Below are 26,494 nucleotides of genomic sequence, written 5' to 3'. Positions count from 1 at the left end.
GGAGTATTAGTGCTATTCCTATATGAATGTGCTATTAGGAGCATGCAGCCATTTATCTGATTTTAACGCAAAGGCAAGTGCAAGTTTAGCTCAACCAACAGTCCAGTGCCTGTCAACATTCTATGAATAATGTTATATTTCTAAGAAAGCTTTTATATAATCTGACTGAATCAGATTAGTTGGTGGAGGACAGTGGCCTTTATTCATGTATATAATTCTGTCACTTTACTATTTGTTTTCACACTAATTATGTCTTAGAATAGAATGGGATGCCATTGCCAATATAACCATTCCACTTCTAAACAAACCCTCACAAAACCTAATAAGCTGTAAACTGTTGGTGCCCATGGACAGACCTGAGGAAATAAAACTCAAATATTACAGCAGACCTAACATTTGGATGTGTTATTGCTTTTACTATTTTTGACCATTTGGTACTGCTGGGAAAAAATAATAAAGAGCCATGATTTCCCGGCTGTGTAGGTGGTAACTTGGCTCTCCTTTCTCTCTCTTTTTCTCTCCCTCTCTCGCTCTCTTTCAGGACACAGGGTGAAGATGGAGGACCCCCAGAAGATGCAGTTCTCTGATAGGCTGACAGAGATTGAGCGCTACCAGCGGGCCAGCCTGAGGATGGGGCCTGGTAACCCTCAGCCCCGGCCCATGCACCAGAGCCACCTGGGGCCCTCCACCCAGTCCCAGATACAAGGTAGGGCCGCTGACCAGACAGGAACAACTATCACACTGACTCACTCACACTGTCTGTCCCAAATCAGTGTTGCTCACTCATCACAAAACACTCTACCTTCTGCTACAGTACTGTATATAGGGGTTAGCGGTACAAATGCTTCTTTCTCCCTGCCTACAGCGAGAGATGACTTTGCTATTAGTTTCAAGTTTTATTAGTCATATGTACAGGATACACATAGTATACACTGCAAGTAAATGCTTACTTGCAGCTTCCTTCTGGACAATGAAACAACATTAAGAAATAATAAAAGATAAGAATAGGAACATAAAGTAAATGGCTCAGTAGAATAAACATTTTGGAATAAGTATAATACAGGAGTAGCCTGTATGTGTCAGGCTGAAGCCCCAGGTTGAGTACAACCCTTCCTACTGATATGAGAGCCCAGACCTGGGGGAGGGTCCAGTACATTTACTGGCAGGGGCCGCTCACTCATGCCAGCTCTGTCCCCGGATGCCCTGCATCGGTCACAGGGTCCAGTCTGGGACCAGGTGGCAAACTGATCACTGCCAAACAGCCTGGCCAAGGCACTGGGGCTGAAGCTGGTTCACCACACCACTCTACAGCCTCAGGAATCTCACAGCCGCCCGCTTCCTCCGCAATCACGTCAGTCTCAGACTGACTGGCACAACAGGGCAGATCTGCAATGGAGACAGGGGGAAGGAGGTGTGTGTGTCTTAGGGGAGAGGGGGTACGTGGGTGGAAGTTCGCTCTCAGACATACAGTACCTGTCAAAAGTTTGGACACACCTACTCATTCAAGGGTTTCTTTATTTGTACTATTTTCTACATTGTAGAATAATAGTGAAGACATCAAAACTTTGAATTAACACATATGGAATCATGTAGTAACCAAATATTTTTAAACAAATTAAAATATATTTAATATTTTAGATTCTTCAAAGTAGCCACCCTTTGCCTTGATGACAGCTTTGCACACTCTTAGCATGCTCTCAACCAGCTTCACCTGGAATGCTTTTCCAACAGCCTTGAAGGAGTTCCCACATATGCTGAGCACTTGTTGGCTGTTTTTCCTTCACTCTGTGGTCCAACTCATCCCAAACCATCTCAATCGGGTTGAGGTCGGGTGATTGTGGAAGCCAGGTCATCTGATGCAGCACTCCATCACTCTCCTTGGTCAAATAGCCCTTACATAGCCTGGAGGTGTGTTTTGGGTCATTGTCCTGTTGAAAAACAAATGATAGCGCAAACCAAATGGGATGGCGTATCGCTGCAGAATGCTGTGGTAACCATGCTGGTTAAGTGTGCCTTGAATTCTAAATAAATCACTGACAGTGTCACCATCAAAGCAGCCCCACACTATCCCACCTCCTCCTCCATGCTTCATGGTGGGAACCACACATGCGGAGATCATCTGTTCACCTACTCTACGTCTCACCAAGAAACGGCGGTTGGAACCAAAAATCTCACATTTTGACTCATCAGACCAAAGGACAGATTTCCACCGGTCTAATGTCCATTGCTCGTGTTTCTTGGCCCAAGAAAGTCTCTTCTTATTGGTGTCCTTTAGTAGTGGTTTCTTTGCAGCAATTTGACCATTAAGGCCTGATTCACGCAGTCTCCTCTGAACAGTTGATGTTGAGATATGTCTGATACTTGAACTCTGAAGCATTTATTTGGGCTGCAATCTGAGGTGCAGTTAACTCTAATGAACTTATCCTCTGCAGCAGAGGTAACTCTGGGTCTTCCTTTCCTGTGGCAGTCCTCATGAGAGCCAGTTTCATAATAGCGCTTAATGGTTTTTGCGACTGCACTTGAGGAAACTTTCAAAGTTCTTGAACTTTTCCATATTGAATGACCTTCATGTCTTAAAGTAATGATGGACTGTCATTTCTCTTTGCTTATTTGAGCTGTTCTTGCCATAAATAGGGCTATCTTCTGTATACCACCCCTACCTTGTTACAACACAACTGATTGGCCCAAACACATTGAGGAAAGAAATTCCTCAAATTAACTTTAAACAAGGCACACTTGTTAATTGAAATGCATTCCAGGTGACTACGTCATGAAGCTGGTTGAGAGAATGCCAACATTGTGCAAAGCTGTCATCAAGGCAAAGGGTGACTACTTTGAAGAATCTCAAATATAAAATATATTTTGATTTGTTTATCACTTTTTTGGTTACTACATGATTTCATATGTGTTATTTCATCGTTTTGATGTCTTCACTTTACAATGTAGAAAATAGTAAAAATAAAGAACCCCTGGAATGAGTAGGTGTGTTAACTTTTGACTGGTACTGTGTGTCAGAGCTTCTTAACGTGATGGCATGTCTGGATGTGTGCAGACAAAACACGAACAGACACAAACACACACGAGGCACACACACACGCTGTCCTTTCCCACCCACTCCCTAGTTCTCAAGCAGGGGGTTAGGGCTGACAGACAGAGTAAGTAAGGCTCCTTCCCAGTTAATGAGTCTCTATCAGTGTGTTTAGGAGTGTTTTGCTATCTGTGGGTGGAAGTGTATCTCTCATGGGGTTTAGCCTTGTGCTCCTGACTCACCACTGTGGACCTACCTATCGTACAGCTCAGCTTACACAACTGTGGTTATCAGCACCAGCTTTGACTTAGTTTAACTGATGTTGTTGTTCCTCCATAAGTACCATGTAATGTACTGAACATGGCCAAGGAAAATCATCTGCCAGTGCTGTGGACCAGTAGGACCAGGATTAGTTGGCATTTAGACAGAGATACAATATACATTTCATGGTTTAAAGTTTGGGTTCTGTCCTTTACTGCGTGTTGTCTGCCAATGTAAAGGCCAAGGCAGGTAAGCTTATCCAGAGGGACTTATCCATATCCTTAATATCTCCAAACTGCGCCCGTCTAGCAGGAGAGGTGTACAGACAATGCTGGGATGGCATGTGAAGAAAGGCTCTGTACTTGTCTGCATAGCTGCAGGAGGATTAGGGCAGGAATTACCTCTTCATAGGCCTGTCAGATCTCAAAGACCTGCACCAGTAGAACACACACACACACACACACGGCACGCTCACAAACACGTGGGGCGCATATATATGCACAACCCCCACACACAAAAACACATGCACACACACCTCCAGCATAGACACAACACATTAATGTGGCTCAGAGCCGCCAGGGATGAGAGGTATAAAGCTCCAAACTGATTCCACACAACACCCGCAGGTGCTAGGGGCCCTCTCTGAAGAGTGTGTGTCTGTCTGTCTCTGTGTGTGTGTGTGTGTGTGTGTGTGTGTGTGTGTGTGTGTGTGTGTGTGTGAGGAGGACTGTAAAACCACACACCTTAATCTCTGATATTACCATCATGACTTTGTAGCTCAGGGCTAGTGCTAAAATAATTCAATAACAATGAAGATACATTCGCCCTCTTCTCAGCTACCCAGTGACATATATCACTGGGCATCTCCATGCATATATGGCAGCTTAGACAACACGCAACTACAAACCCAGCTCAAACTAAAATAGTACCTTTTGTAAAAAATACATTTGGAAACAGGGATATATTTACTTATAAACATGACACACGCCTCTGCTTTTGGCAGCCGTCCCAGGCAGAGTTGTATTTTGCGGAGGATCACAGGGTAATAGATGAGCCATCAACACTTTATAATTAAATTGATTCTCATCTTGCTATTGCAAAAACAAAATGTTTTCCATTATCCACACATAAACCTGGACTTTCCAGCTGACGACAACGTGAGAAAGTACAATATCATCGCCTAATGAAGCCCTTTGCTTCATATTGTTGTCTGAGCCATGAAACAGAGACAGAGTTTTGTCGTCAACACAACGCTTTTGACACGTCTGCTAAACGCTGCCCGGGATTCTCAGACGTACACACACACACACACACACACACACACACACACACACACACACACACACACACACACACACACACACACACACACACACACACACACACACACACACACACACACACACACACACACACACACACACACACACACACACACACACACACACACACAGTATGTGCTAACAAACACACACCACACACAGTTACGTGCCGATGTTGCAAGCTCTGCTAGCGCTCTAGACAGCCAGGATAATTAAGAGCTCATTACAGAGCATGCAGTGACAGGATTCAAGCCCTGGCAGACACTGCGCTTGCTCGGTTAGCCGCTTGTTTTTGTTCAGCCGTGACCACAGGTGAGGCTGCCGTGAGGAATGATCCTACGGGAGGGGCGTGTGGGGAGCTGTGTGTGTGGCTCTGCCAGGGCAGTCAAGCAAATCTCACACTCAGACAATCGACTACAAAATTGTTATTCTGGTTTACTAAATGTCAGGTGTGTGGTGTGTGTATGTGTGTTTTAATGATTTTCAGAGAATCCCGTCCATCTCCTTAATGCACCCTGGGTATAAAGTCTACAGCTCATACCAGTCTTACCAGCCAGACAAAGATGTTAAGATGAAATGGAAAAAATATTTGATCTCAACGGGACACTACAGAAATAATCCTGATTTCAGTTTTCCTCTTTCCCTTTTCAAAAGGAGACTAAACAAGTTAGCCAGAACAAAGCTGCTCTTTTAACTTAAATATGTTTTAAGAAAAAAAAGACAGCAGCAATTGAATCATCCAAAAGAAAGTATTTTGCCTTTTGAGGTGGGATCATTTAACATGCTATTTGTTCCAACACCTGTGTTTTTCTGACGAGATGAACATCAGATACTAGCATACCTTTCGGCCATCTAGTCAAGTGCTCCACTGCTTTGATGAGGGCCCAAAAAACCTGTGGTGTGGAGGAATGTGTGTGTGTGTGTGTGTGTGTGTGTGTGTGTGTGTGTGTGTGTGTGTGTGTGTGTGTGTGTGTGTGTGTGTGTGTGTGTGTGTGTGTGTGTGTGTGTGTGTGTGTGTGTGTGTTGGCTGTGAGTGAGAAAACACACTCTAGTTGTATTAATGATATAATACTGTTCACAAGGTCGCATGCTAAGCCGTGGCACCTGTATGGTATAGGTTACAAAATAGCAGGGGTCAAAATAAAACAATTTACTGGTGGTTACCGTAGATACTCCACCAATAAACCACAACTCTTCCAATGGCATACATCTGCAGCAGTTCTGCTGTGCTGAAAGGTCAAACAGGTGACTCTATCCTGGATTCTCTCTGGTTGTGAAAGTCCTGCTAGCTAGAGGGAGGTCCTACCCCTCCTCTCCTGTCCACAGTGACCACACTGTTTACTCCACATAAACAAGCCGGCTGGCCCCCCAAGCGAATGCCTGCTCCAGTCTACCACTAACAGCCCTGATCAGACCCAGAGCCCCTAACCGCTAGTCCAGGGTCAGATATTATTTAATCCTCCTAATGGTAAATGTTAGGATGTGGAGTTGGGTAATCTGATCCTGGATCTGTGTCTACCTCAAACCTCAAACCCACTCTAACACCCAGTAGGACATTATCAACCAATTATAACCAACAAAGAGTCACTGTAAGACACAAGTATGCCAGTCCCTGGAACATGCAGCCGGGCACATAGCACATGCTTATAGAGGGAAAGGTCAAAGCATCGTGCCTCCATGTCTCTGTTCAGTACCAGATGTGCTTACTAGGTTATTGTGTTGGTTTGTGGGTCATTGACTGTCTGTCAGGACAAGACCAGAGAGAGGTGGCCATGCTGTAAGCCTGGTAGAGATGCTGTTGGCTCCAAGCTCCATTTGGGCAGCAATGCATGCTGGTCCGTGCCAAACCCATACAGGAAAGGAGCTCTCAGGCCAAATGCAACCAAAACTAGCGGGAATCCAGACCAGTGACGAGGGATTCTGTTTTACTTCTCCAGCGCTGTATTTACATAATATATCAATGGTCGCCATGGGGTTTATTTGTTATGGTGCCTAAGAGCTGCACTTGTGGTTACTCTCTTTTTGTGACCTTAGTTAGATCTGAATTATTCAAACTGAAAATGTTTTTGTTCTCCAATAAAAAAAAAATCTCTTTTGAAGCCATCTCTAAACAGTAAGCTGGAAAAAGAGAAAAAGAGAGCTTTTTTTTTCCAGACCTAACTGTTTATGTTAGTTATAACTTAACATCAGAGCCGGGTCGAGCTTTACATTTCAGCAATTACAGAAACTACATGTGCGCAATGAACAGTCTCTATTGAGTCTGAGGAGAGGGGAAAGGGAGGCAGGGCAGGGGGCTCTCAAATAGAACATAGGATTTTTCAGTCGATGTGTTTGTTTTTACTCATGTTTAAGTGAGGGCTCAAAAGACATATCAAATGTCCCACATAGCTAAGCCAAGGCCATGTTCCACCCCTCTCACTCGCTCTCTAACACGCTCTCTCCCTCTCCCTTCCTCGCTGGCGTCTTTCTCTCTCTCTCTCTCTCTCTCTCTCTCTCTCTCTCTCTCTCTCTCTCTCTCTCTCTCTCTCTCGCTCTCTCTCTCTCTCTCCGTGGTGACGCCTAGGGCCTAAGCGAAACAGGAAGCCAGCACAAGGCCCAGCATTCACTGTGTCTCAATGACACGCTTCATTACGACAGGCGCATTACATGTCTCTGAGGCGCTGCCGAATCCGGAGTCACGAGGACAGACGCCATCTTGGCCCTTTCATCTCCAACTGCACTTCAAAAGCAGAGCATGTGTTTATTTGTGTCCTCCTAGCCATCACTGACGCCACCCCAAAAACGTTCATATTTGTGACGCAGCCGTTGTCTTCTACCCCTAATGCACCTACCCCCTTCCCCCAATCTCTAGCCCCGCCCAGGGGGCTGAGACTCATATTAACAGGGGTAATCTGTGCCGCTGGTATTGACGTTGTCCACCAGCCAATCAAAATATTTGAAGGAAATGTTTATTTTCTTGAGCGGATCGCACCAGCTGCTTCGAAACCTTTCTGAATAACCCCATTTATGTGTAAGAATTTCCCATTGTGGGGCGAAGCGCGGGACCTCTCAGAGGCTAAGTGCTGATCCGGGCCTTTGGAGAGGAAGTAGAGTAGCTCCGGGGGTGAGAGAGCTTTTACACACCCCAACCCCAGCCAGACTGGGCCCAGTGTGGGCATAGGTGAACGTCCCCCTCCACCTCCTCCCCCCTGTTCCTGGCCCCTCTCAAGGTCAGGATCACTACTGCTAATATAGCGGTTAGGATGTTGTTCCTCAGCTCATACTATAGTGTACTGTTATTGTAGCCTGGCTAGGGACAGGGCCATGACCCGGGACTCTCCAGGCCTTAGTTACTGTATGTTCATGTCAAAACTGCAATATAAATATACTGAACAAAAATATAAATGCAACATGCAATAATTTCAACGATTTTACTGAGTTACAGTTAATATAAGGAAATCAGTCAATTGGAATAAATAGATATGCATCTGCATCTGTTGGTCACAGATACAGTACTTTTAGAAAAAGGTTTGGGCATGGATCAGAAAACCAGTCAGTATCTGGTGTGACCACCATTTGCTTAATGCAGCGCGACACATCTCCTTCTCATAGAGTTGATCAGGCTGTTGATTGTGGCCTGTGGAATGTTGTCCCACTCCTCTTCAATGGCTGTGCAAAGTTGCTGGATATTGGCGGGAACTGTAACACGCTGTTGTACAAGTCGATCCAGAGCATCCCAAACATGCTCAATGGGTGACATGTCTGGTGAGTATGCAGGCCATGGAAGAGCTGGGACATTTTTCAGCTCACAGGAATTGTGTAAATATTCTTGCGACATAAGGCCGTGCATTATCATGCTGAAACATGAAGTGATGGCAGCAGATGAATAGCATGACAATGGGCCTCAGCATCTGATCACGGTATCTCTGTGTATTCAAATTGCCATAGATAAAATGCAATTGTGTTTGTTGTCCATAGCTTATGCCTGCACATACCATAACACCACTGCCACCATAGGGCACTCTGTTCACAACATTGACATCCCCAAACCGGTCGCCCACATGACGCCATACACGTGGTCTGGTTGGATGTACTGCCAAATTCTCTAAAACAACGTTGGAGGCAGCTTATGGTAGAGAAATTAACATTCAGTTATCTGGCAACAGCTCTGGGGGACATTCCTGCAGTCGGCATGACAATTGCACGCTCTCTCAAAACTTGAGACATCTGTGGCATTGTGTTATGTGAAAAAACTGCACATTTTAGAGTGGCAGTGTATATACTGAACAAAAATACAAGCGCAACATATAAAGTGTTGGTCCCATGTTTCATGAGCTGAAATAAAAGATCCCAGAAATTGTCCATACGCACAACAAGCTTATTTCTCTCACATTCTGTGCACAAATGTTACATCCCTGTTAGTGAGCATTTCTCTTTTGCCAAGATAATCCATCCTCCTTACAGGTGTGGCATATCAAGTAGCTGACTAAACAGTATGATCCTTACACAGGTGCACCTTGTGCTGGGGACAATAAAAGGCCACTTTAAAATGTGCAGTTTTGTCACAGATGTCTCAAATTTTGAGGGAGCGGCAATTGGCATGCTGACTGCAGGAATGTCCACCAGAGATGTTGCCAGAGAATTATATGTCCATTTCTCTACCATAAGCCGCCTCCAACGTTGCTTTAGAGAATTTGGCAGTACGTCCAACCGGCCTCACAACCGCAGACCGCGTGTCACCACGCCAGCCTAGGACCTCCACATCCGGCTTCTTCACTTGCGGGATCGTCTGAGACCAGCCACCCGGACAGCTGATGAAACTGACGAGTATTTCAGTCTGTAATTCTGATTGGCTGAGCCTGGCTCCCCAGTGGGTGTGCCTGGCTCCCAAGTGGGTGGGCCTGCTCAGTCATGTGAAATCAATAGATTAGGACCTAATTCATTTATTTCAATTGACTGATTTCCTCATATGAACTGTAACTCAGTAAAATCGGTGAAATTGTTGCATGTTGCATTTATATTTTTGTTCATAACAGGAGATACAGTATATGACTGCCAACATTCTACAGTTTCTCTGCTATCAGTATGTCTGAATCTGTATATGAACTAGTGGTTTTTTGAGAATGTGTGGGCATGTGTGTGCGTGTACAGGTAAAAGCATGTGTGTTTGAGGTCCACGGTTCATTCGTGCAGTTTGGCTTGTAACAACTGCCCTGTCTCAGTCCGAGGGCAAACTAACACTCTTTGCATGTCAAATTGTCAGCTTCCTGCGGTGTGGCCATTGAGTGTGAACCAGGGTCTCACGCGCTGCGCTTGTAAGGATTCTTCTCTCCCTGACAGGCTGACTGGACAGGCCAACAAAGGCCTCACACCTCCTCCTCCCAGCCCCCTGAGAAACCAAAATATCTCTGTTAGCTCCATCAGCCCCTCAGCCCTGTTTTCCCAAGCCCTCTCTCTAGTCGCACTCCAGTGAGAGCTCCTCCTCTGCCCTCCTCTCTGCTCAGTCAGCACAGGCAGGCCTGTCACAGGTAGACAGCCAAACCACCACACTCAGATAGCTTTGACATGTTGCTGGCTTTTTTTAGGGCATTGAAGAGATCTGCACTCCCCTCACTTGAACACAGTACATGCACAGAACCTACAGAATCATAACCGGAAACAATTCTCTCTAATCATCTGGCACTTCTACTGTGCTTCAGAACTAGAAACACTCATGTAATGAGGTCGTTGTCATACCTGCCCAGACTACAGTAGTGTCAGGCTAGTGTCATGTCTAAATTCTCCTTAATTAACACATACTATCTATGTCCATTGCAGCCCTGTGGTCTGACCAGATTGACCCACCAACTCTGAAGACATGCAAGGTGGAGGACGACCTCAGATGGTCAAGTAAGAGAGATATTATATCTACTCTACCTGGGGCCCCTATCCCAAACTGCTCTACGTCGCCTTACTTCTCACTTGTGCTTTCTCTCTATTGTTGTCGCTCGTTATTTTTTTTTTCTCTCTTTCTTTCGGCCTCTCTCATTCACACACCCTCGCACAGCAGTAGGAAGTGAACAAGTATCCTGCTCTGCTTATATGACCCCGGTTTTAGGTGCATTTCTGCGTGAGTCATATCTCTGTTTGTGTGTGCAGGCCTATATGGGAAAGATGTTTGCTTGTGTTGTTTGTTTGTTTCTGAGGCTTAATCATAACATGCAAGGCCCAATCACTGAGCAGTACGAGAGGCGTGGTGAGCAATAAGAGATGGCCATAATTACTAGTCTGACAAAACAGGCATGAAATGTACAGAGAGGGGATGATTGAGGAGGCTTGGACTCCATACACAACATCACCCTAGCCAATTCACACTATCCAACATCTTCAAGAGTAGCTGAGAACAACAATTAAGACACTCTGCTTCATATCAATAGTCAGTCAATCATCTCTTTGACAAGGTGGAATGAATATAGAGATAGTGGAAGAGCTGGAACTAAGGGTATGCAATGGGCGTTCCACTCGTTGTGACATTTTGGGGAATGCGTTTTGGTTTGCCTTCAGAGCTCTGGATCCCAGAACATTCCAAAACACCCCCTTCCTCCCTCCCTCCCTTCCTCCCTCCCTCCCTCCCTCCCTGGTGTTTTGGCACTCTTCTTCGCCTGCCCCACAGCCACTCAGCCACCCACCCGTTCTCTTCCCAGAAACCACCGAAGCACACTGCACTAGACCTGCTGAGTCATCTGCTTACACACCATTCAATGTTACTCCTCGATGATCCTCATACTAAGCCCCTTCTGTATGACTCATCAATTAGGCTTGTTGGAAATTCATGGTTTTCAAAAGGTTTGATAAGGGAAAGGCCCCCGTTGTAAAACAGACTTTAGATGTGACTGTCAGTGGTTTCCATACACAATGCAGCAGTTTCATTATTTTTCAATGACTAGAAGATGGAATGTACGCAGAGCTGGAATGCATAGATTGACATATTTACTTTTGACACTACGCGAGAACAAAATACTCACTAGGGTGTGAAATGTTGAATTGGCGTTTGTTGGGGACTAACGGTAGTGGGGAGAAGTCCTAATGTCTAATCATGAAATTCCTATCCAATTCCAGAGAGACAGAGATTATTAAACTATTACGATCAATAATAATATCGAAGAGTGCACATGTCACCTGGTCAGAACTCATTGGCCAGCAGCATACCACTCTGCATTCCACTGCTGGCTTGCTTCTGAAGCTAAGCAGGTTTGGTCCTGAATGGGAGACCAGATGCTGCTGGAAGTGGTTTTGGAGGGCCTGTAGGAGGCACCCTTTCCTCTTGTCTTAAAAAATGCCCCAGGGTGTTGATTGGGGACATTGCCCTGTGGTAGGGTGCTGTCTTTCAGATGGGATGTTAAATGGGTGTCCTGACTCTCTGTGGTCACTAAAGATCCCAAGGCACTTATTGTAAGAGTAGGGGTGGTAACTCTGGTGTCCTGGCTAAATTCCCAATCTGACCATCATGGTCACCTAATCATCCCCAGCTTACAATTGGCTCATTCCTCTCCACTGTAACTATTCCCCAGGTTGTTGCTGTAAATGAGAATGTGTTCTCAGTCAATTTACCTGGTAAAATAATAATAAGTCATAGTAGGAAACAACAGTTGATTTAGTTAACAAATCCAAACTCATAAATCACATCTGGTTCATTGATACATTAGGAAAATCTTGGTGTTTTATCATCACAAACTCCCTAATGCCTGAATTGTGTTGCTAGTGATAGGTAGAGCCATGCAAAACCTGCTGGGCTCACATGCTACAGTGGCTGCAATGGAGAGGGCTTTGGGGTTGTTGACCGTGTTGTTCTAGTTCAGAAGAGCCACGGTAAGAGGTGAAGGCTATTTGCATCAGATGCGAAGCTCCAACCCCAAGGCCTAAGCGCTTAAACAAACATCTAAGGATCATTTGTGTCTCCTATTCTTTGGCTTGTGGACCAACGTTATTTCCCTGGCAATGTATTTCTTGGCTGAACTTTGACTATTCTTGCGGCGTTTGGTCAAGATCTCACTCAGCATTCGTAACATAACTTTTCATTCTCACAACTCATCACAAAAAAATCTAATCTACTCTCAAATCAGTGATGGTCTGGGAAGCATGGGACAGTCATTCCTCTCTGGCTGCGGTCTGAGGGAAGGAGATGAAAGGAGAAGAGATCTCTCTCTCCATCTCTCTGGGCCAGCCTGGTCTGAGGTTTTCTCCCTCTTTCCCACCCCTCCACTTATTTGCCTGAGACACCATTCCCTGGGCGCTGCTCGTCACAGTTTGCATTCAGCCTGAGTAAACATTTCACAGGTGAGGGCCTGGATTTGCATCCCTCACCCCCCCAACCCTCCACATACACACACCTCGCTGGCGACCTCAGCTCGCCCTTATGTTAACAACCAAAATCAGTTTCTCCCGTAAGCAAATGAGGCAAACCTCCCTCCATATCTGGGTTACACGCTTGACTGTGGACTAGTGGACCTCAGAGAGCAAGCGAGAGAGACAGAGAGAAAGAGATTTCCCCCGCTCCTGCGGTGTGGCAGAACTCAATATGGGAACGCGCACACAAGCAAGGGAGCGAGGGACAGAGAGGAGAGTGAAGGGAAAAAAAGGAGCGCGCTAGAACAATGTGTTCTCTATTAAAAAAAAACTTGATTCCCAGCCGCCACCCCTTTTAGAGTGGGAACATCACAGACGGCGGGCCGCACCAACTAGCCCTCTGGGGTCCATCCCCTCTCCTGTCCCTGCAATTTAGTCAACACGTTTCAGCTGAGCCTAATGGAGATCATGTGTTGGGTGGGCCGCGGCTACCAGCTAGGCCGCATCAGGACCAAAGATCCAACACTCCTCCTCCCCTGTACCCACAGCCCCGCTGTTACCACAGCCCCGGATCCGCAGAGCCTCAGCCTATAATTAGCTGGCAGACAGATGAGGAGGGGGCTATGTGTGGATCAGGGTAGCTAACAGAAGATTGCAAAACTGTGGTTCTGTGTGTGAGTAGAGAGTTGCTGATCTACCCATCTCCTCTAGAGGGAGCAGCTGAGCTGCTGAGAGGTGAACAGTGGTGGTGACTCTGGCTGGCCCACCGCCAAGGTTGTGACGGGACACAACCCCATTAAGGTGTTGTGATAAGTGTCCAGTTGAGTTTCCCCTGACAAAATACAGGAGCCTCTCCCCGCCGCAATTTAGTCAACACGTTTCCACTGGCGACAATTAAATAGAGATCATGTGTGGGGTGGGCCAAAGCCGCCAGAGCCATCAAGTCCCCGTGCCACAGATACAGGCTCCACCCTGAAGCCTATATTTATCAGGGAGACAGAGACGGGGGGAGAGAGAGAGAAAGGGAGCTTTTTGGGAGTCCGGTAGGAATTAGTGGCCGACTCCACTTATACTGAATCAACAGCAGCTGAAGGTTTGGATTTTCTTTGCGTGAAATCAGATACGGGGCCCGACTCTGGTGCCTGGTAGACTCTGGAAAAAGAAACAACACCCCCAACCCTCCTCACTAACCCCCCTTCATCCGAAAAGGAAGAGATTTTCAACTGCAGAAAATAAATGTGTTCTTGAGAAAAGAAAGCAGGAGCCGTGGAAATTGCAAAGGAACATATTTTTTTGTTGCTGAAAATGGACCCAATTCTCCAGACGTAGGGGAAAGACATTTCAACAAGACTATGGCACGCAAGTTCAGCATCTTCCACCCTCGGGGCTGTGGCGTGCAAGCGCTTGCTGTTTCACAAATACAGCCTGTCTTTTCTCTGCCATCCAAATCCACATTTTATACTAGAGTCATGTGAGAACACTGAGCCCATCAAAACCAAATCCAGTGGAATCAGACAAACAAATTAGTAGGTTCAGACAGGGGTGTGTGTGTGTGTGTGTGTGTGTGTGTGTGTGTGTGTGTGTGTGTGTGTGTGCGCATTGCAGGTGCAAGGAACCACGTCACACCTGTTGGCATTCACAATGCAGGTTGAGCTCTCCCAAGCCACAGCAAAGGACAAGGAAGTCAATCAAATTCCAGAGCGTACATGTATACCTGCATGCCCACCTTACCCAATAATGAACTATTCATCAGTACACATATGCCATTCTTTCCTATGTACTAGAAAATGACCCATGCTACAGGCCACAAAACGTTCTGCTGACAAGATCAGCATCCAGCCCATTACCCTATGTACATCTACATTAAAACACACCGATTCTACAATACATCAGGAACACCTTTTGCCCTCAGAACAGCCTCAATTCGTCGGGGGCATGGACTCTACAAGGTGTTGAAAGCGTTCCACAGGGATGCTGGCCCATGTTGTCTCCAATGCTTCCCACAGTTGTGTCAAGTTGGCTGGATGTCCTTTGGGTGGTGGGACCATTCTTGATACACACGGGAAACTGTTGAGCGTGAAAAACCCAGCAGCGTTGCAGTTCTCGACACACTTAAACCGGTGCTTAAATCTTAAAAGGCACTTAAATCTTTTGTCTTGCCCCTTCACCCTCTGAATGGCCCACACACACACAATCCATGTCTCAATTGCCTCAAGACTTAAAAGTCCTTATTTAACCTGTCTCCTCTTCATCTACACTGATTGAAGTGGATTTAACAAGTGACATCAATAAGGGATCATGGATTCACCTGGTCAGTCTATGTCATGGAAATAGCAGGTGTTCTTAATGTTTTATACACCCACTGTATATAGTATGTCAATACACTGGGCAACAGCATATAGGGAAGGAATGGGATGATTTACATAGCAGTAGGATAGCAAGAGGGGGAGACTTACCAATGATGGCACAGGTGAGCATGGGAAGGGTAGTGGCAAAACCAAAATCCATAACAAAGTCTAAATGACAATGCCATAATAAAAGTCTCAGATATAGGCCTATGCTACATATTTAATATCATAAAACATATATTTCTCATTCCAAAAACCATGGCTACAGTAAGAAGAAAACCGTGAGACATGACCTAAGAGATGAGTGACAGTTGTCAGGTGTTCCATAGCTCCCGTTGGCCTACTTTCTCAGAGGTGATTGACTGCCGCACCCTGAGCAAACCTTCATTCCTGATTGGCTGCCAAAAAGAAGTGAAACTGATCGAGTCGAGAGTTAAGGTTTAATGTCACGTGCACAAGTACAGTGAAATGCCTTTCTTGAAAACTCAATGTAGTATTAAAAATAACCTAAACGTAGAACAGAAACCACACAATAAATACACATTGAAGAACAGGGGAGAGTAAAAAGCTATATACAGGATAAACGGATTAGTAGCAGCGTAAACGAAGGTTGAATGTGACTGTGTGTAGAGTCAGTATAAATGTGTGTGCATGTCTTGTGTGTGTTGGAGTGTCAGTGTGCGTGAGTGGGTCGAGTCCTGAGAGTGTGCATACAGACAGTCAAAAACCAACTAAAACACAAGGGTAGTCCGTTTAACAGAGGTATTAAACGTCAGTTTATTGGTTTACAGAAGCCTACATCACACGGAACCATTGTCAATATTGGTAATTGTAAGTGGAGCCTTTATGGGTTCTTTACCTGACTGTTCCAACAGGTAGGCTAGCTGAAGGCCTAGGTGCATACATTCAATGTATGGTATCTGTCCCTGTATGTACCTATCAAACCCAGATACTACAGTACAGTAGGTGGCAGCATGCTGTAGCCAAAACAGCCAGCTACCAGATCAATGAGAAGCCTGAGAGAGAGAGAGAGAGAGAGAGAGAGAGAGAGAGAGAGAGAGAGAGAGAGAGAGAGAGAGAGAGAGAGAGAGAGAGAGAGAGAGAGAGAGAGAGAGAGAGAGAGAGAGAGAGAGAGAGAGAGAGAGAGAGAGAGAGAGAGAGAGAGAGAGAGAGAGAGACACACTGGCTGACCCTGTATATAGTATGCTTACTTACTTTCTCGTGTTCTTATTTGTATTTCTTGTGTGTTTTTGTTCTACCTTGTTATTTTTAGTATTACATTCTTATTGATTACTGCATTGTTGGGGTCAGAGCTGGCCAGAAAGGCATTTCACTGTACGTGACATTAAAACTTGAAACACACACATTTGGAAAGAACTGCCAAATCAGCCTAACCCTGCAGTCATGTATGGGTTTGTTTGGGACAGTATGGTTTTGTGTTTAAGGAAATATGCTGGTGACAGGAGCTGCCCCAAATCCCAGCGAGGAAAAACTGCAGAGTCAAACCCTTGAGCAAGATCAGTTGAATAAATCAGGGAATGTTTGGCTGTGAAATTTAAGTCAAAACAGCTGGCTTTTGTGTGCTGCGTTACCTATGTGACTACACTTCAGGATAGTTTAGCACTGACAAGAATGTGACATTGATACGGCTTGCGTTACTTTTACAAAATACACAAATACATAGAACTCCCTCCCTCTGTTTCTCTGAATGTGATGGTTACCTCTTTAGTTTCCTGTTCTCTCTCATCAGTTTGATGTACGGTATGTAGAGTTACACAACAGCACACGCTGCACAACAAGCTGTCAGTGTTTACTCAAAGCACCACCACTCTGACAATACCTCTTTTCATTCCTCCAAACAACAGAGAACGCTTTCCCTGTACATGACTCTAGTTCAGCTGCTAGGGTTCTGTAGGAGGGCTATGCTGAGGCTGAGAGGGAGGGCACTCATAACTTCATCTGGTTCACAGAGCAGTGTGGTGATGTGCTGTCTCAGCTTGATGTCTCAGTTTATTACTTGTAGCTAATGTTTGCAGGGTTGTAGCCTGGAGGCCCCACACTGTCAGTTGGGGATGTGGTACTTTACTACAGCTTCCTGTCAAAGGAAGGAACTCTGACTCTCCCTATCTCACTTTGACTCTGAAACATTTCCATGAGTTTGGTCTACGTGCGCCAGGAGTCTCTTAACAAAATCTGTTGTTTCTCTCTCCCTCGCTCAGGTCCCACCGCTGACCTCTTCCCCCAGAGGACCTCCTTCCCTTCTCTGTCCCCGCTGACCGACCCCCGTTTCTCAGACCCACGTATGCACTACCCAGGGGCCTTCACCTACTCAGCCAACCCCTCCAGCACGGGCATCGGAGGCCTCAGTGTGACGGGCATGTCCGCCTCCTCCCGCTACACCTACCTGCCCCCGCCCTACCCTGGAAACCAGAACCAGGGCAGCCACTTCCAGTCCAACTCCTCCCCCTACCACCTGTACTACGGCACCGGGTCCGGCTCCTACCAGTTCTCCATGGTGGGCCCGGCCGGGACCGGGGGTGAGCGTTCCCCCACCCGCCTGCTGCCTTGCTCTGGAGTCTCAGCCTCTGGAGGGGGCAACAGCCTGATGAACCAGGGCCTGAACAACCAGAGCGAGGGGGTGGAGGCAGACGGCAGCCACAGCAACTCCCCTACGGCCATGAGCGGCTCTGGACGCATGGACGAGTCTGTCTGGAGGCCTTATTGACTGTCAGACTGCTAGAGGAAGCGCAGGAGAGAGAAGAGAGGAAGAGCAAAAGTAAAGAAGATGAACGAACAAAAAAAAGATGAATTCTCCCCCCAAAATAAATGCTGCATGTTTGTATTTTATTTCTCGCGCACTCGCTTCGTACCCTATTCCTAGTTGACCAAAGACATTCACTGTCTGTCAGGATGCCATGGCCAGAAATTGCCTTTATGCAAACCATGGGTATATCCTGCACTGTGACAGGGGCTACTCTCTGAGGCTCTGAAACCATACAAATCTCATGCTTTTCAATTGATGAGTAAGAACTGCAAAATAACTGTAAATAGATGTTATGGTGTTACAACAAAAAAACCATAGTAATATATCAGGATCTTTTGAAAAACAGGTACATGCATACCAAAGACTATGAATGGCAAAACCTTCATAGCCATTCACTCTATGCAGCTGATGAACTGAAAAAATGCTAGTGCTATTGTGGCTAACTAGCCAACACGACCAAAATGATCCTTTTCCCTCAGATGACAGTACCTTTCTTGGCATTACAAGCTAAGCATCCAGACCAGTGACTGTACTGCCTCAACGGCCTTTCACTGTCAGGTGATAACAGAGGTCAAATATGATGTTTGCTTCACGAGTGTCTCAGAACCTGCCCTAGATGGCTTGTGGCTGTATTGCTAATGTAACATAACAGTTGATTCTGAAGCTTTTATTTGGTGTGAGGTTTGGAGATTCAGCCCTTCAGTCCATGAAAACATCATTAAAAACAATACATGGTCTCAAAGTAATTCTGCATTGCTTGACAATTTAATGTACTATCTGTACTGATGTCTGAGTGAAGCTCCCCTGTAAAGTTGTTAATGTATTGATAAGCTATGCAGTAGAATAGCTGATATTTTGAAGACTGTCCAGGACATTAGCAGATTTAAAAAACAAAAATTTAAGCAGGAATTTTATGGATTCCTGTTGTTTTAGTTTCTTGGGCTGTTTTCTTTATTTTTACTTATGATATATACACTGAGTGTACAAAACATTAAGAACACCTGCTCTTTCCATGACAGACTGACCAGCTGAATCCAGGTGAAAGCTATGATCCCTTATTGATGTCACTTGTTAAATCCACTTCAATCAGTGTAGATGAAGGGGAGGAGGCAGGTTAAAGAAGGATTTTTAAGCCTTGAGACAATTGAGACATGGATTGTGTATGTGTGCCATTCAGAGGGTGAAAGGGCAAGACAAAAGATTAAAGTGCCTTTGAAAGGGGTATGGTAGTAGGCTCATCGGTTTGTGTCAAGAACTGCAACATTGCTGGGTTTTTCACGCTCAACAGTTTCCCGTGTGTATCAAGAATGGTCCACCACCCAACGGACATCCAGCCAACTTCACAAAACTGTGGGAAGCATTGGTGCCAACATGGGTCCAGAATCCCTGTGGAACGCTTTCAACACCTTGTAGAGTCCATGCCCCCGACGAATTGAGGCTGTTCTGAGGGCAAAAGGGGGGGGGGGGTGCAACTCAATATTAGGAAGGTGTTGTTAATGTTTTGTACACTCATTGTATTTTTATGCAAACTGTTTTAGTATAGTATGTTTGAACTGGATAATACAGTTTACTTTTTTATATTTATTTGAGCCAAATTTAAGGAAATGTTCACTTATGCCCAAAATCATTTAGCATTCTCTCCAACTTCTCTTTTTATATAACTTTTGCTCATTTGTTGTTTAATATAAAAATTTGAATCTGTGTAATATATTGCTCCTAAATTATGAAAAAATACACGTCTAATGTTATTATTTTGTATTCCAATGTAGCGTAGATGCACTAAAAACTTTCATGATATTCCACCATTAGAACCACAGATCTCAGAATTCATGTCACCAATCACATTACTTATAAAGATTAAAGATCGCCCCAGCCTCCTTGACGTCCCAAAGGCATCGCAAAAACTTTTTTTTTGCACTGTTCTAAACATTCAATTATCATAATAAACTTTTATGTACACAGATTTTCCTTTCAGAGAGAGAGAAAAAAGTATTAAATACCTAAGGCACAAAGTTGTCAATCCAACCCACATTATGTGGCTATGCAGATCTTGTTTCTTTGTATATCAGACAAAGATACTAACCTGTACGAAGAACGACTGAAACCTCAGACTTTAATTGGCTTCATCTCAAACCATATTGGCATGTCTGAATAAACCGACTAACAAAACATTGGAGACGAAGTGAGCTCATTTTCAAACACACATACACACGCTGCTCATATGAGAACAAGCCTCTGATATCCTTACTGGAACCACAGTAGTGACAGAGGTAAAGGTACAGGTCTGCACATTCTCATAGTCTCAAGGGCCTTTCCCATGCTGTCACAGCCATGATCCCTGTACCCCAGGGGGACACCTAGAGTAGGGATGAAGATAGTAGAGGGAAGGGAGGTCAGTGGGGGATCCTCTTACCAACAACATGGGCAATCCTAACAAAAAAACAAGCCCCTTTGTTCTTCATGAGCTGTGAGTCCTTTGAAGCCTTTATGAACGGGATTTCTCTCCATCCTATTGTGATTTACTGACCATTAGTGCCAGCAGCTCAGGGCTCTGCCCAGGATTAAGATGTTGTCAGGACAGAGCATCTTTGTATGAGCTGTGTTAAAGCCACTTAATTAAGTCATGGTGTCAGGTGTCTCATGTTACAAACTGGCAGAGGTTTTTTGGGGTGAAAAGCAGGAGAATGAGACTTGTCGGGGCTTCTTGGGAGCCCATGTTCTACCATTTAGGGATGGTTAATTGCATACAGTATCGACTTCCCTATGCCTTATTCTTGTTCAAGACCATCAATAATATCAATATTCATTCCTATCTCCTGGTGAGTGGAGGGAAAACATTGGATGTCCTAGACTGTGTTCCTACTCATCCCTTTGGGTTTGAAGGTCTAACTTTAGATTGGGCAAAATTCATGCAGCTATGAGAAACCAAAGATGTACCTGATATCATGTGGCTATATCAAAACCAAAGAAATGCCTGTAATATTGTTCCATTGCAAGTTTGGATTTGTTGTTTTACACAAATTGTTTGTGGTAACTTTTGTAAAGCCTTGGTAGGTTTCCAAGATCTGTAGACAAAATGTCCACAACTCTTATGAAAGAGGTTGTGTGTATATCATATGACATTTGCAAAACAGGGAGGCCAAATGATACAATTTAATTGTATTTTATTTTCTGTTGGATCTTTTGATGTTTATTTTAAAGAAGCTCCTCTTCATTTTGTTATACCATAATGTTAATTCATTTTGCTCTCTTTACTTTTTCTTAATGCTCAAAGCATGTACGTCTGAAGCTGATATGTTAATTTAATTTTCATCCATGTAATATCCTTAAAGACTGTATTAAGTGCTTGTAAAGTGTGCGGATAATGTAGTTTTTAAAAATTTTCATTAAAAAAAACCCAGCGATATCAGCTTTTTCTCACGATCGTTGTTTTTATTCTAATTATAATATGACAAAATGATACATGTATTTCAGTTACCCCTAATGAGGAGAAAAGCTATGTCAACACTAGTTATAACATTATAGCACAATAGAACCATTGAGTAATACTGGAGGGGTCTCAAATATTTAAGACCAAATTCTTCAACATGATTAGCTTCACTGCAAAGACATTCCACTGGATAATACTTCTTCAATTCTAACATTCAATATTGAAAAGTCTGGATTGTAAATACCTCTATGGTTAGTAAAGGGAAGGTGCTGAAAGTGAACAGGGTAACACGTAGGCAAAGGTTATAATTCAACCCCTAGAAATACAAACAGGATCACCTCAGCAGACTAACGGGTACAGTATAATGGGAACAAAGCGGAAAAACATCTCAAAACTCAATGCATTCTAATTCATTACTTTCAGGCAAATTCTGTTCTCATCCAATGCCCTCTTAGGCTTAGACCCAGAAATACAAATGATACCGTGTTCCTCAAAACCCTTCTCTCTGTGTTGTCATCTCATCATCTCAATGGTGGTGCATTACCCAAGCCTTCCCTCTTAATTATCCCCCAGCCTACCATCAGTACGCCTCTCACTGGCAAATTACCCACACTCCTCAGTGCCTCACAAACGCCACAGCTGTCAACACGGCAGTACCCAGGGCGTAAATAAAGCACGTCCCAGGAATCCGACACCACCCTGGCAATCTCAGCACAGTGCACCTTGGCAAGTTGTCACTTGTTAAAAAACAAAAGAGTCAAAGTTAGGAATGTCGGCGTTCTTTTCCACTGTAAGGTTGGGTGTTAATTTATGCAGTGCTGATGGCATCTATTTGGCCTATTTGAAGTCTGCCCACAGGATTAAACAGAATCTCTCATAGGGTGGTCTGATATCAGTTCTGTGGTTAACCTGAAATACAATACGCACAATCCCTAACTCTTAAACTAGTTTTACCTTTTGAGATGCCATGAAAAGGTCCGCTGCTTCCTTCACTCCCTTGTTTCATTCTCCCTCCCTGGTATGCTACTTTCTCTCTCTTCCTTTTTACCTTTAAACTCTTTCTTCTCCTCCCAAGCTACTCTTTTCTCTCATCTCTTTTATTCTCTCCTTTCTTTTCACCGTACAGATGTAGGATCTTCATTTGATCACCATGTTGAGGGAGAACTTTCCTGATATGCGGGAAATTAAAAACTTTGTGTATTTGAGGTTTAAAAAGTGTTCTGAAGTTTATAATTTCCAATTTGAAATTTCAGACTTGATTTTCCCTTACAAAAAAATTATCAAACCCTACAAAAATATCCATTACTTACTCCCCATAATAATTCATATTTCCTGTTGCTGCAGGATAATTTTCCTGCTGTAGCAAACTGGCTCAAATTAAGATCCTACATCTGTATGGGTTTAGCTCTGTCAGGCCTTCTGTGGGCAACAAAGCCTCAGGATGCGCACACACAGGCTCCGACACCACTGCATTCAATTAACATTTACACACACACACACACACACACACACACACACACACACACACACACACACACACACACACACACACACACACACACACACACACACACACACACACACACACACACACACACACACACAGAGAGAGAGAGAGAGTATCCCCGCTGACAGATCTCACACCGGTTAGATTCTCACACAGAAAGAGTGGCGCTCCACTTCACAGTGTATGACAAATCTGTGCTGTCTTAAACACTCCCATCCATTTCCTTTAGTCTCATCACAGAGCCAGTGTCCCTCCACGCCGCTCCCCCACGGCTCAGGAAATACAAAGAGAAGACGGTAAGCTTTCAATTAGCTAGAGCTCTGGGGAATTTTACAGCTGTTTTCACACACTCTGTGAGCATGTGCTTCACATGTGAGGGCCAGAAGAACTCCCATCTGGCTTTGGCTTTGTCATAGACATACGACGAGAAGAGTTCAGTGTTTTTAATGTTCCCTCTGTTCCCTCGTTGTTGTCCTTTTCCTAAAACTGTAGCTCTCCATGAAGACGGGAAACACACTCAAAGTTGAATGGATGTGATAGAAGTCAGACGGCTTGATGAATGGTCTTACAATATGAGGAGATTGGGAGATTTATTCTTCAGTGAGCAATCCCACAGACACATGGCAATCAAACATACCGGTACACAAACACCAAAATGCATGTGAGCAAACACACATCTCATCAGCTAGATGACAGTAATACAACATAAAACTTTGGATTACGGTATGTAACCCCGGTTCTCTGAAGGAGACATCTCACCATTGGACACGCCCTCTTTTGCGGGTCATTGGTTGAAGCCTTATTCAATCACGCCTAACAGGCCAATCAGGCCCCGCATGTCTATATAACACCCTGCACTGCTCTAGTTTCCTCATTCTAAGAACTACCTCTTAAACGAGTTGTGCAAGAGGGGCAATCTTGTGAGATGTCTCGCTCATCTCCTTCACAGAACCAGGGTTAAATACCGTAACCCAAAGTTCTCTTTCAGTCGACTAAGTTCGACATCTCACTATGAGACACTTGCAAAACGTCCCGATTGCCAATAGCCCATTTCCTGAAAAGCCTGTTGTGGTACATCATAATGTACTTAATCCATCCTACTCAGCTCCAGCGCCAAGGACTGTGTGTACCAGGGAGGGCGCAGTAACGTCCAGGCGAAAGAACCTCACAAAAGTGTGAGGGGAAGCCCAACTAGCCGCAGCACATATCTCCAAGACAGAGATGCCTCTGAACAGTGCCCTTGACATGGCAATTCCTCTAGTGGAATGTGCCTGGACAACCAGGGGAGACTGCAATCCCCAACAACTGTACGCCTTGGCGATAGCCTCCACTACCCAATGGGACTCCAGAATGGCCTAGTCCTGTCCATGTAGACGTGGAGGGCGAGTACCGGACACAACGTGTTAATGCGTCGCTGCTCTGGAGAAGGGAACGGTCGAAGAGAAAGAGGTCAGTGGCTTGACTACTATAAGTCATGGGAATGACCTTAGGAATGAACGCAGCGTTAGGACAAATCATAACCTTGGAGTAGTCAGGGGCAAACTGAGTGCATGAAGGATGAACCGAGAGCGCATGAAGGTCGCTAACGCACTTGGCCGTAGCCAAGGCGAGCAACAGGGCTGTCTTATAAGACAGAGTCTTAAGATCCACTGTCTCCAGGGGTTCAAAGTGATCGCCTGTAAGTGCATCCTGAACCAGTCCCAAGTCCCATGAAGGGACAAGTGGCTTGGAGACTGGACGGAGACGGCACGCTCCCTTCATAAAATGCCAAACCAGGGGGTGTGCCCCAATCGTCGTCTCAGCTAGTCCTACATAGCAGGCTGAGATCGCCACCAAGTAGACCTTAATGACAAAGGCCTTGCCCTTGTCAAGCATTTCCTGTAGGAAGAAGAGAACAGCAGGGATGGAACACTGAAAGGAGACCAACTCGCGCCTCTCACACTGCCTCTCGAATACCCTCCACTTCAGGTCGTAAAGACGTAATGTAGAAGGGGCTCTGGCACTCTGAATTGTGGCAACCACGCTCGGAGGCAAGCCCACCGTATGCCGTTTGTGGACTGCCCCCATCCCTTGTCACTACTTTGCGCATGAAGGCTCTCCCAGTAGGGCAAACCTGCCTCAAAAGGTATGGGTCTCTCCAGCATTGAAGTGCCAATAGACACTTTGCAGAGAGAAGCACGCGCCTGTGCCGGTGGAGAGACAGGTCCAAGCAGAGTGAGGTCCCCCAAAGCTCCTCATGAGGAGAAGACCAAGCAGAACTACTACAATCACGGAGGCCATGAGCCCAAGAAGACTCAGACACATCCAGTACATGACTGATGTTGCCAGGCAAATTCAGAGGCGGTGACGAAAAGCCATCGCTCTCGCCACGTTGAAGGCATACCTTAGATATCTCCTGTGTGCAGGATAAACTCTGATGCGGAAATAAGCATCCTTGAGGTCTAATGTGGTGAACCACTCATTTGGCAGAATTGACTCTAACAGCATGCGATGTGTTAGCATCGAAGCCCTGGGAGCTTCCTCCCTCAGAACCATTCAAACGGCTCTCTGAGGACTCAACCGGCTTACCCTGTGGACTGCACTATTCCCATGAAACGTGGGGGGCCCCTGCGAATTGTAGTCTGTACTCCTGGTCTACGGTGCGTAGGACTGCACACTCGTGCCACTGCTATCTGTGAGGAGGGAACCCGCCTGTCCACTGGGGGGACAGGGAAGCCTTGTGGCAGTTGTCCCACAGGGGGCCTTGCCAGGCCTGGTGGCCAAACAAGGACGCCCTCGAGAGGTTGATTGTTCAGAATGTTCCTATGCAAAACAATCACCCTCGGCCCGTGGGCCTGGATGTAATGGAAACGCTTTATTTGAGAACTGAACTTGGGGAACAGTGGTGCTGACCCGCCCCAACGAGGGTTTATGGGTCTTGAGGTGGGGGGCTTCCGTGCTACACCTCTGCCGTGTGTGACCTGTCGCATGACTCCCGAGGAGACTGGTCGTCGAAGTCAGAGGAGCTCTGCCGGCTCCTCGAGCCGCCACGCCTTGTGCTAGGTGTGCTGCTTCTTCCCCTTCCCTCCGGATGGAGGGGATCTCGCTGCTCGTTGCTTGGAGGGACGCCTGTGCCCTGAGGCACCGGGTTGCTGGTGAGCGGACTGAGTCTGTCCCTGGGTCGGACCTGCCAGAGAAGGCTGCTGAGGCTTCTTAGGGATCCTCCAGTTCTGTGAGGGAGGCCTCATGGTGACGACCTGGGAGAACGTGGGCTTCTGGGGCTTTGTTTCTGTGGTATCAGGAAGCCCCGAGCCTCAGTCTCCTTTTTCTTAGACTCGAACCTGGTGGGATCGATCTGTCCATTCAGCATCTTCCCCTTCTCAGACACCCTTGCGTTGTTCAACCAGAGGGCTCTCTGGCCGACGGTCGTGTGCGCAACGACCCCCCCAGAAGCCTCAGCGGTACACTTGAGGGTCCGGGTGGTATGGTCGGCAAGGTGACTTTGCTCCATTAGCTTCTCCTGGGTGATGGTGCGACCATTTGCCAGGGAG

At 45.6% G+C, this 26,494-nt stretch overlaps 1 protein-coding gene across 4 annotated transcripts in view; it reads left to right on the top strand.

Moving 5' to 3' along the window:
* Nucleotides 1-21,436, top strand: part of LOC106610817 (runt-related transcription factor 3-like) — a 70,639-nt gene extending 49,203 nt beyond the window's left edge. For 2 of the 4 annotated variants that reach the window (XM_014210425.2, XM_014210427.2), the window contains exons 6-8: nucleotides 542-706; nucleotides 10,408-10,479; nucleotides 17,483-21,436. In XM_014210425.2, the coding sequence (XP_014065900.1) occupies nucleotides 542-706; nucleotides 10,408-10,479; nucleotides 17,483-17,988 (743 nt within the window). In that variant the 3' untranslated portion in view covers nucleotides 17,989-21,436. The remainder of the gene's footprint in view (nucleotides 1-541; nucleotides 707-10,407; nucleotides 10,480-17,482) is intronic. The other 2 variants (XM_014210429.2, XM_045723432.1) reach the window with 1 other exon arrangement.
* Nucleotides 21,437-26,494: the final 5,058 nt, after the last annotated feature.

This window comes from Salmo salar, chromosome ssa09 (genome assembly GCF_905237065.1).
Source record: "Salmo salar chromosome ssa09, Ssal_v3.1, whole genome shotgun sequence".
NCBI classification, from domain to species: Eukaryota; Metazoa; Chordata; class Actinopteri; order Salmoniformes; family Salmonidae; genus Salmo; species Salmo salar.
The sequence above is the reverse complement of the archived record's forward strand: the minus strand, read 5'-3'. Positions and strand labels throughout refer to the sequence as shown.